This window comes from Canis aureus, chromosome 19 (assembly GCF_053574225.1).
Source record: "Canis aureus isolate CA01 chromosome 19, VMU_Caureus_v.1.0, whole genome shotgun sequence".
NCBI lineage: Eukaryota > Metazoa > Chordata > Mammalia > Carnivora > Canidae > Canis > Canis aureus.
The window spans coordinates 41723939-41735157 of NC_135629.1; the positions used below are offsets into that span (position 1 = coordinate 41723939).

Sequence of the window (11219 nt, forward strand, 5' to 3'; positions counted from 1 at the left end):
CGTGAGATGGGAATTTGCATATGACACCCTACCTCCTTCCCTCCCCGCCTATTCAGACTTGAACCAGGAGCACCCGCTGGCTGTCTGAGGATCTCTGCTGTGGTCTTTTTGGCAGGTGTCAGCTGAGGGATCAAGAAGCTTCCTTGTCCTTGCTTTGGGTTCAGCCATGGTGGGAGGGCATTTAGCAGAGGTTGGCCCAGCTCTAGTGAGCTCCCCTAATCAAGAAGAGCTCCAGGCCAGAAGATGCCAGATTGTTGCCCAGGCCTGGGTCCTAGGCAGCCTGCTCTGTCTCTGGCCACCAGGGGGCAAGAGCTCCCCAGTGTGGGGCGTGGTCCTTCCCCAGTGTTGGCTTTTGCGTCAGTGGGGCTGGGCCAAGTGGCTGCACCCAAAAGGGAAGGGGAGTCTGATGTTCAGGCCTGTGGCCGAATTGTGTGTGAAACTTGAGGCTGGACAATCCAGTGACCCAGACAAAGGGAGGGGACTGATATTTGAATTCCTGCTGTGCATGATGCCCGATTGTCACTCCTCTTCCCATTTTACAGATGAGGAAGCTGAGGCTCAGGAGTCTCACACAAGATAACAAGTTATTTCACAGAGCCCAGACTTGAATCTAAGCCCATACCACTAAAAACTGTTGTGTTCATCTTTCTAGCGTTACGCAATTAGTAGATCAGAGGCTGTATCAAATGCAAATTCTACAACTACCTCACGCTATGGGCACTGGCTAGCTTATTGGCTCTTCCCTGCAGTGGGGCAGGCGTTGTGTCACCTCACTCCCCCGTATTCAGAGGTGAGGTCTGAAAGTGATGGGCCTGTGTAGGATCACACTGAGTTTGAATTTGAAGCCAGGTCTGTTTGAATCCAAAGTGTTTATGGGAAGAATAAGGAAGCTGGCACCCCTGGGGCTCACTAATAATTCTGCTCAGGCCTCCTATCGAAGGTAGGAGTATTGGGATTAATTCAGATGGGGAAACCCAGACTTGGGGAAGTTGGGGAGCTAGATCAGGGTCACCCAGCTGGAACAGAGGCCCCAGCAGGAGAAGCTAGGGGCAGGTTCACATGTGCCTCTCTGTAGGCACACCCTCTGGCTATTCCTAGAAACCTTCCCTCCTGGATCTAAAGTCTGGGTCTGGCGCCAGGGCTTCAGGACCATTTCCCAATAACCAGCCCCAAATGTCCTGCAGATAGTTGGTAAAATAGAAGGATCAGACTTTTTAAAATGGGAAACCTGAAAAGAAAAGGCTAGATTTCCCAGACACCTAGGTGATCATACATTGTTGAGGTTCCTGGAGCTACACGATGTTGATGTCTGTCCCTGACACTGGGAAGGTCCAGGAAAGGGTGTGCACAGTCACATGTGCACGTGCTGGTCACGTGTACACACACACCATAAGGCACATACTCATGCTCTCAGTCTCCTACCACACATGAGCACCTATGCACACCTGTGGGCAGGCACATGCACACCCATGGGTGCATGCATGTGTCGCTAACAGTTCAGTTCCGACACTGTCCACCTGGAGTTAGCATCAGTCTGCCCAGGTTAAGGGCTCAGTTCCACAAGATTGCCCCATGCTCATACCCCCGTACACTCAGGGTCCCAGGCTATACCTTCCACATCTCCATTAGAACCCTGATCCCCCTCTTACATGGTGCTGCCTCAGCCAGAGCAACCCACAGATCTTAGCCCAAAACATGGTCCTTGATGTGGGTGGCTAGAAATGGCTCCAGCAATGCCAGTTTCCTGGACTCTCAGAATCCAGTTTTTTTGGGGGAAGAAGAAAGCTCTTTAAAGTTTTAACTGAAAGACCCACTGGGTGGGGTCTTCTTGGGGCACAGATAGGTCACAAGGAGGCTTAGGAGCAGAGCTTCTTCCAGGGACCTGGACTCAGCTCTGCCACCAATTTCCCCATGACCCCAGCAGGCTGCCCCTTGCTCTGCCTGGCCTGTGCCTCCATGCTTGGGCACGGTGGCCTGGTCTGGCCCAGTGAAAGCCCCGATAGCACAGTCCTTGGATGCACTGGGGGTTTATATACAAAATCTGAAGACCAAACAAATGGAAGGAGATCTAATTTTACTCTTTTTTTTTTATAAAGATTTTATTTATTCATGAGAGACAGAGAGAGAGAGAGAGGCAGAGGCATAGGCAGAGGGAGAAGCAGGCTCCATGCAGGGAGCCCGATGCCGGGGACTCCATCCCCGGACTCCAGGACCACACCCTGAGCTGAAGGCAGACGCTTTAACCACTGAGCCACCCAGGCGTCCCAGAAAAGTGGTATTTTAAAAAAATATTCCCAGGGGCCCGGAGCATATAGCCTTTCACTTAGAGGATCAGAATTGGCAAAAGCACTGAAAATGACCTCAAGGAAAGAGAAACCTTGAAAAGAGAAGGGGCTCCAGGGACTGGGCCCTCTCCTGTCTGGGGTAGGATGTATCTCTGATCTACTGCCCTCCTGCAGCCGGGTTTGGGTGCTGGGCTGACCCTGTGTTTTCTCTTCTTTTTGTGTGTGTGTGTGTTTGTGTTTTCTCTTCTGAAGGCAGTGTGCCCTGGCAGCCCTCCGTGATGTCCGGCGGTTCCTTAGTGAGGAGGGGGGACATGTGGCGGTGAGTGTAACATCATGGTGACTTCTGGGAGTGACATGTGATAGCCTATATATCGCTAGCCCTTTGCTCATCGGGAACCTGGAAGGGAAGGCAGCGTGTGTGGCCCCGACTGCCAGGCCCTGGGAGGAAGTCTGCAGCCACTACTACATAGGAGGAGGCTGAATGTGTGCTGGGAATTTCCTTCTGGGCTTGTGGTTGCATTTGACCCTGTAGGACTTCCTTCCAAATACTCACATTGTTGGTCATCACATGTGCTATCATGTTACCTAAGTCTTTAGCCAATGTGATTTCTCCTGGGGTGGAGAGAATCCTGCCCCACATTTAGTGACTGTTCTGGAAACCAGCTGAATCCTGGGCAATGGAATTCCAGCTGTGTGTTGGCTCCTCCTGTCAGATGGATGAGTGGAACAAAGCTGAGCACGGGTGCCTCTGGGAAAGGCCCCTACCCTAACCCTATGCAGTCAAACACAGGAGCCGCTTTTTCATTTGCTTTTCCTTGTGGAGGCATGCCTCCAGGAGCCCTTACTCTCCCAGCTCTGTCTGGATCGATCAACTTCTCGGTGTGTGGAACCCTGGGAATTCCCTTCTCCCAACTCTTGGGTTGAAGCCCTGCTCTCGGACCCCATGTCTTCTTTTTACTTGGTTTACTGACTTGTTTTACTGGAGTGTATCCTCCAGTGGCTTCCTGAGGAAGGTACTTGGGAAGTTCTTGCATGAGACTTTGCATGTCTGGAAATGTCCTTCTGTATCCTCATAGTTGATGGTTGGGTATAGGTGGGAAGTATTTTTCCTTTAGAATTTCTACAGCATCTCTCTGTTGTATTATGGCTTCCAGAGTAGCTGTGACAAAATCTGATGGCATTCTGATTTGCTGATCTTCCTAAAAGTTTCATCTCTTAGAGGGAACTGGGGCTGCTCTTGCCCTTTTCTCTGGGAAAGAAATTAGGGCATTGTGGTGGGTCATCTTCACCATGCTGGGTCCCAAGGTGGCCCTTTTCAGTGGGAGCCTCTTTTCTAACAGGTCAGGAAGATTCTCATGTATTATTACTTTGATAAACCACCCCTACCAGTTTCTGACAATTGATTCTCTGCTCCACTCCCATTTTCTGAGCTTTTTTTTCTTTCTTTCTTTTTTTTTTTCTAGAACTTCTGGTGGCTTCATGCTGGGCTTCAGCCCTAATCTTTATCTTTTTCTTTCCTTATTTCCTATCTCTATCATTTTTGTTCTACTTTTTTTTTTTTTTTACGGTTTTATTTATTTATTCATGAGAGACACAGAGAGAGAGGCAGAGACACAGCAGAGGGAGAAGCAGGCTCCTGCAGAGAGCCCGATGTGGGACATGATCCTGGGACTTGGGGATCACGTCTGTCCCAAAGGCAGAAGCTTTAACTGCTGAGCCACCCAGGCATCCCATTTCTGTTCAATTTTCAGGGAGACTTTTTCAACATTATCTTACAAGCATTTGGTTGCATTTTCAAACAGTTTCTGTGATCACATTTTAATTTCTAAATTCTAAATTTCTTATTCTCGGAGTGTTCCAATTTTTCAGAACTCTTTTTGTTTCATGGTTACTTACAGTATTTTGTATCTCCCTTTAGATAACAGTTGTAAGGCTTATTTATTTTTTGACACTACTTTCTGTTCTAGGCTCTGTCTTCATTTTCTCAAAGTTCCTTTTATTTTTTTTAGTCTCTGTTTTTCATGTTAGAAGTTTTGCTGGAGCATCCAGTGAGCCCTGGTTGAAGGCCCTTTTAAAAAACTCTGGAAGCTGCTTAAAAGCAGCTCTAGAAGCTGCTTCTAGACATGCAGGCGAGTGGGTTACCCCTGAGGGCACATGGACAGGCTGTGGGCATTTCCTGGGGAGCCCCAGGTGGGCCCCTGGCCTCGTGAGACAGGGAGAGGGCGTGGGGCTCTATCTGCTCTTTGTTGTACCACCAGGCAGTCTTCCTTTTTCCTCTGCGCACTTATCCCTTTTCTCAGAGACACCTGAGACCCATTCCTGACTCTCCTACTTCTGCACAGGTGGGTGTGCTCTGGTGGGTGAGGGCTTGTGTTTAGTTTTCTCTATTTCTCTGAATCAGTCACCAGAATTTTATTGATATCTCCTCTCCCATTCTCTTTATTTTTCTTTTCCCATCTTAGTGGAGTCTCAGGATGGAGTGGAAATAAACAGTGGTTCCGCTCTCCATGTTTAACTGGTTTTACAGGAAGTCCTGGTGGTCAAGCATGAAGCGAATGCCCGCCACACGTGGGGCAGTGCTGAGTGTGCCCCGTGTGCCAAGGGTTTGCCGTCCCATGTGCCAAGGGTTTGCCGCCCTGCTGGGAGCACAGGCCCCTCCCCTTCCAGCTTCCCTGAGGCATGTTCCTCAAGGAAGGGGAGGCCTAGCTCAGCCCTTGCAGGTCTAAAGGACCTGCCGGGTGGGTGGCCGGGTGGGTGGCCTGGGCACCAGCTGGTCCCTGTGAGAAATCTGGTCCCTGTGCAGCCACTGTTGGCTGATCTCCCCCCTGCTCCAGGGCCAGAGTCCCAGTTAACCCAGTTTGGTCCTAGGTTTTCGATGCAACAAATACCACCCGAGAACGGAGAGCAACCATCTTTAATTTTGGAGAACAGAATGGCTACAAGGTGAGGTGTCTTTGGCTCACCTCCTTGGTTGGGCTGTGGCATGTTCAGACCCTCTGGGGACCAACCCTCTTACAGCCTCCTGATGTGCGTGGGCATCAGGCCAGCAGGCTCCAGAATGGATGTGGGATCTAGGGGTTGCTATTTCCTCTCCATCTGGGGTTTTCTTTCTGGGAAGGTGGGCATTGTGGGAGAATCCTGGATGGGGTGGCACCTGGTTTGGGTCGGGGCTTCTCTATCGTGCCCTCACCCTCTTGGGGTCACCCTGGCCCTATGTGAGGGGGAAACTCCGTGGACCCAGGCCCAGTGCCCTGAACGTATCTGTGATTCCTTCTGTCCTGCCTGCCTTGTCCTTGCCACAGACTTTTTTTGTGGAGTCCATCTGTGTGGATCCTGAGGTCATAGCTGCTAACATCGTGGTGAGTGGTATACCTGACCTTGTGGGGGCAGTAACGTAGCTGAGGGAGCATATGACAGCGAGGTCCTTCTCCAGGTTTGGGCTGGTGCCTAGGCCAGCCCTGATTTGGTCTTCTTGAACTTTGGGGGCAGGAGAGGGGAGGCAGTACAACACAGGGATCAGGTGATCAGAGACTCCCAAGGACCACTTGGGTAGAAGGCTGTGTCACCAGGTGGCATTCATTCATGTTCCCTCGTCTTACCTTCCCCTCTCTTCCCCCTCATAATTCCCTGCACAGTGAGAATGGAGCTTCAGCCTCTGGAGATGGGGGGTAGGAAGTGATGTTCATATTTTGAAAGAGAAAGAGATTCAACTTCTCTCCCCTACTCCCTGTTTATCCAAGGAATGAACATCTGGGTTTGGGGAAATGGTTCAGGTGGGAAGAGGCTTCTAAGCCCCTTGCCCCTCTGGCCTCACCTCCCCCTGTGCCACAAAGATGAGGACGCCAATCTTAGGCTCCCCAGTAATATTCTGTTGGCACACTAGCGTGGGAACTAAGATCAGGGAACTGCTGGACTCTTCCTAGTGGAACCAGTCTCCTGGGATTGGCCTCCAGTCTCCTGGGATTGGCCTCCAGCCTCACACCCCCAGTCTTGTCCTGGCCTCTGGCCTAGCCTTCCCCCGCCCCGCGCCCAGCAGTCTCCTTGGTCTCTGGCCCGGCCTGGCTGCCAACCTTGATGTGTCCTTGCTCTGTGCCTGGTTCGGCAGCAAGTGAAACTGGGCAGCCCTGACTATGTGAACCATGATAGTGATGAGGCCACGGAAGATTTCATGCGGCGCATTGAGTGCTATGAGAATTCGTATGAGTCACTGGATGAGGACCTTGACAGGTGAGTGAGGAGAACACCATGTCCTGCAACTATGATGGTGGGTGGTGAGGGTCCCCTCTTGGCTGCTTCCTTGTGACTTGCCGTGGTGGTGGCTTAGGGGCCATCCCAACTGGCAGAGATGGTCTGACCCTGTTTCTTTCCTTCGGGCAGAAATCGTGGGCCAGAGGTGACTTGCAGAACCCCTATTACCTTATGTGGGGCTCCGCAAGTCAGAATTTTCTGTTATTCCATGCAACTCTTGATCTCAAGGTCATAAGTTCAAGCCCCCTGCATTGGGCGTAGAGTTTACAAGAGAAAGAGAAGGAAGGAAAGAAGGAAAGAAAGAATTTTCTGCTATTGCCTTATAAAATCAAGCCTAATTTCTATGTAGAAGGTCTTCCTGCAAGGCATTTGCAAGCATTACATGTTCTTTAAATTTGTAGTCTGTATTTTGAGCCAGGGGTGGGGGTGAGGGGGAAGGAGTGCCCAGATCCTGTCTATGCATAGCTGGCAGTGGCCCATGTGGCCCATTCTGGAATGGCAGACCCAGCAGGAGGAAGTGTTGGGTGGGGAGGGGTCTTTAGGCCCACAAGGGGTATTCAGCTGAGGCTCTTAGAGTAGCAAATTTTACCTGTAAAGGGTCAGGTAACAAATATTTTAGGCTTCAGGAACATACAGTTTGTGTTGAGCTATTTAACTCCACCATTGTAGTGCAAAGGAAACATAGACAATATGTCAACAAATGAGCAAGTCCCAATAAAAGTTTATTTACAAAAACAGGCTGCTGACTGAATTTGACATGTTGGCCATAGTTCACCAGCTTCTGTATAACAGCATAAGTGGGGACAGTGGTTAAGTAAGTAACACTGTGGCCCCTTGGTAAAGTATTGCATAGTCACAACTCAGAGCGAAGACACATGGGACAGTGTAAGTTACATAGTGTTAAGTGAAAGGCTGGAATATAAACTTGGGTGAGGGTCCTGTATAATCAACATGAGAACATCTACTGCCTACGAGCCCAGGAGAACAAGTGCCTGGAAGAGGAATGATTTCTCTGGGTCTTTGCAGAATAATTCCTACACTGGCTGAGTCTCCTTGGCCAGGCTCTGTGGCCAGCTCAAGCCAGCTGCCACCCACTGCCTGGGCCGCTGTGGTATTTTATGTTTCTCCAGTCACCCCAGGACAGTGGTTTTCCTCATGGTTCTGTTATGTGATTGCACGAGAGAGGCTTACTGGGGCAGCTTCTGTTGGATTCCTCGCTTAGTTAATGCGGCTGCTGTTTTTATTGGTATTGATGTAACAACCCTAAACTAAACCCATGCCCTGGGGCCAGACAGTGAGAACTCAGATGAGAACATTCAGAATGGTCATCCTGGGCCAGCCCAGAACACTTGCCTGAGAAACTCCGCCTTTCCTCCTGCTGCTTCCCCAACACCCAGTAAACAAGCAGATGAGCGAGGCGAGCGTGTCCTCCCAACCATCATGCTGCCCAGCCCGAGCAAATAAGCAACCAAGGGAAGAGGCTGAGCTGGGTTACAGGGGGAAGCAAGGAAAGGCAGGGGCAGGGGTGGCTGGCCAGGGAAGCGGAGGGGAGGAGCGTTTGCCAGCTACCCCCAGGTCAATCCTGGAAAAAACTATCTCTTATTTACCTTACAGACTGTGCGTTGAAAGCTCGGAGGTAGGTAAGCGGGGTCCGGGGGACACAGCAGCAGTGAAAGTCACAATGTGTATTACTGACCCTGTGCTTTGGATGTCACCTTTTGGAAACATGACAAGTGTTGAGCACCTCTCATGGGGTTTGTCTGGATGTCACATGTGTTACTCCCTCCTCACCCCTGTCACTTGCATACCAGCTGCTGGTCCTGTGTGTTGTGATCTCAACTCTGGTGGTCAGAAATGCACAGCTCTGCAGCTAGTTCCTATGGCTGGCAGGATAAGCCCTCGAGGGCCAAGTCACACTCATAGGTCTTTCTCTACCTTCTCTCTGCAAAGGGATCTGTCCTACATCAAGATCATGGACGTGGGGCAGAGCTATGTGGTAAACCGTGTGGCTGATCACATCCAGAGCCGTATCGTATATTACCTCATGAATATCCATGTGACCCCCCGCTCCATCTACCTCTGCCGGCATGGGGAGAGTGAGCTCAACCTCAAGGGCCGGATTGGCGGGGACCCAGGACTGTCCCCCCGGGGCAGGGAGGTCAGTGTGTGTGTGTGTGTGTGTGTGTGTGTGTGCCCACGCGCGCGCATGCGCCCGCGCTGCACTGGCATCCTTAGGGTTGTAGGGGGAGCTGCGCATTGGTACTCCTGGGCAGCTGGGTGCATGTATGTGTGTATCCAATGGGCCTGGGCTCTAGCTCTTGTAGCTACTGTGTAATCAAGATGGATGACCTTCATTCAGTCTGGAATGTTCCTGTCATGTAAAGGAACTTGGAAAGTCACCAAGCACCAAGCTAGGATCTCTGGCTTTCATGTGAGCTGTCACCAGCTGGACCCCTTTCCCTGAAGAGGCCTGCCATTATAGGAGTGACCCAAGTGTCTGCAGTGCAGCTGATAGCCACACCACAGTCCAGGGGAGATATTGAAGCCTCTGTAGGGAGGTCATAGGGTCCAGGACACATGGTGGGCAATGGCAGGAGACGTAATGATGGAACTGGAACGACAACTGGAATTACAGAGAGGGTCTGGAGAGAATGTATAAGAACAGCACTTGAGGTCTGTTCTCATGAGGTTCTCATGAGGTCTGTTCTCTGTGCTCTCAGAGGCTGGATGGGCATGACACCATCCATTGGGCCCTGTGGCTTCAGGGTCCCTTGAGGACAACCTTGGATCTGTGTGTCTAAATTTGCTTCTGATACATTTCAGTTTGCTAAGAGTCTGGCCCAGTTCATCCGTGATCAGAACATCAAGGACCTGAAGGTCTGGACGAGCCAGATGAAGAGGACCATCCAGACAGCTGAGGCCCTGGGTGTGCCTTATGAGCAGTGGAAGGTCCTCAACGAAATCGATGCGGTAATCACCGCCCCTGCCCTCCACTGCCCTTCACCTCCAATCCCAAACCTCCACTGCCTGGGGCTCACCATTCCTGTTTGCTCACTGTCCCTGCCCTTGTCCTCTGCTGCCCATTGCTGCCTGGAATTCAGGTGCTCACCGTCCTGGCTCCCGCCCTCCCGGGCCCTCACTGGCTCTGCTTGCTTACCATCTGTGCCCTTTGCTGTCCTCCACAGCCCTGTGTTCCTGGGCATGGCTGCACTCAGCCAGGGCACCTGTGCTGAGGCTTGGGAGAGCTCACTCTTCCAATTTCCTTCAGGTTTTAGGAATTGGATTCCTCCCTCCTGTCTTCTTTCCTTCCTCTCTTCCTCCTCCTCTCCCTCCTTCCCCTCCTCCTTCCCCTCCCTATGCGGGACTCAATCCCAGGACCCCAGGATCAGGATCTGAGCGAAGGCAGACGCTCAACCACTGAGCCACCCAGATGCCCCCCTTCCCTTCTTTTGAATTTAACTATCTCAACCAACCAGAATTTATTTTTTTCTTTAAAAAAATTTTTTTAAAGATTTTATTTATTTAAGAGAGAGACAGGGCAGCCCCGGTGGTGCAGCGGTTTAGCGCTGCCTGCAGCCCAGGGTGTGTTCCTGGAGACCCGGGATCAAGTCCCACGTCGGGCTCCCTGCATGGAGCCTGCTTCTCTCTCTGCCTGTGTCTCTGCCTCTTTCGCTCTCTCTGAATAAATAAATCTTTAAAATAATAATAATAATAATTAAAAAAAAAAAGAGAGAGAGAGAGAGAGACAGAGAGCACATGGGGGGGAAGGGAGAGGAGGGCAGAGGAAGAGGCAAAAGCAGACTCCCTGCTGAGCAGGGAGCCCAGCCCCATGTAGGGCTCCATCCCAGGACCCTGAGATCATGACCTGAGTGGAAGGCAGATGCTCAACTGACTGAGCCCCCCAGGCACCCCAGTCAACTGGAATTTCTTTTGGCATTCTAACATAAGCCTTAAATCTGATCTCACTTACCTATAACCACCCATTTATCTTTTCCCTGTTGGCTTATTTCACCTACTTTTATGTTAAGTATCACTTAGAGTATCACAGTGTTTTTTTTTTTTTTTTAATGATAGTCACAGAGAGAGAGAGAGAGAGGCAGAGACACAGGCAGAGGGAGAAGCAGGCTCCATGCAGGGAGCCCGACGTGGGACTCGATCCCGGGTCTCCAGGATCGTGCCCTGGGGCAAAGGCAGGCGCTAAACCGCTGCGCCACCCAGGGATCCCTATCACAGTGTTTTAATTGTAGCCGTTTTTCACTCTGTTTCTTGGCCATTTAGATATCTTTTATGAGGTCTTGTGTTCTTTTTCTTCCCCTATTGGATGGCCTACCTTTTTCTTTTCTTTTTTTTTAAGATTTTATTTATTTATTCATGAGAGACAAAGAGAGAGAGAGGCAGAGACACAGGCAGAGGAAGAAGTAGGCTCCATGCAAAAAGCCCGATGTGGGACTTGATCTGGGATCCCAGGATCATGTCCTGAGCCAAAGGCAAATGCTCAACCACTGAGCCATCCAGGCATCCCGGATACACTGCCAATTTATGATGGGGAGCCAGACGTTTTGGATGAACAGTGTTGGAGATAATTTTGGCTTGGGTTAATGTTTTCTCTCTCCAGAGAGAGAAACTTTTACTTTGGGCAGCCAGTTGTGGTAGGTTACCTTAGTCTACTTAGGGATAGAGCAATTG

General features: G+C 50.7%; 1 protein-coding gene across 6 annotated transcripts in view; it reads left to right on the forward strand.

Annotated features, from left to right (window-relative positions):
* Positions 1-11219, forward strand: part of PFKFB4 (6-phosphofructo-2-kinase/fructose-2,6-biphosphatase 4) — a 39358-nt gene that overhangs the window by 10404 nt on the left and 17735 nt on the right. For all 6 annotated transcript variants that reach the window (XR_013357946.1, XM_077859017.1, XM_077859019.1 and 3 more), the window contains exons 4-9: positions 2538-2604; positions 5154-5228; positions 5588-5644; positions 6391-6512; positions 8484-8691; positions 9357-9503. Coding sequence is in view for 5 of the 6 variants with exons in the window: in XM_077859017.1 (XP_077715143.1) it covers positions 2538-2604; positions 5154-5228; positions 5588-5644; positions 6391-6512; positions 8484-8691; positions 9357-9503 (676 nt within the window). In the remaining variant the exon portion in view is untranslated. The remainder of the gene's footprint in view (positions 1-2537; positions 2605-5153; positions 5229-5587; positions 5645-6390; positions 6513-8483; positions 8692-9356; positions 9504-11219) is intronic.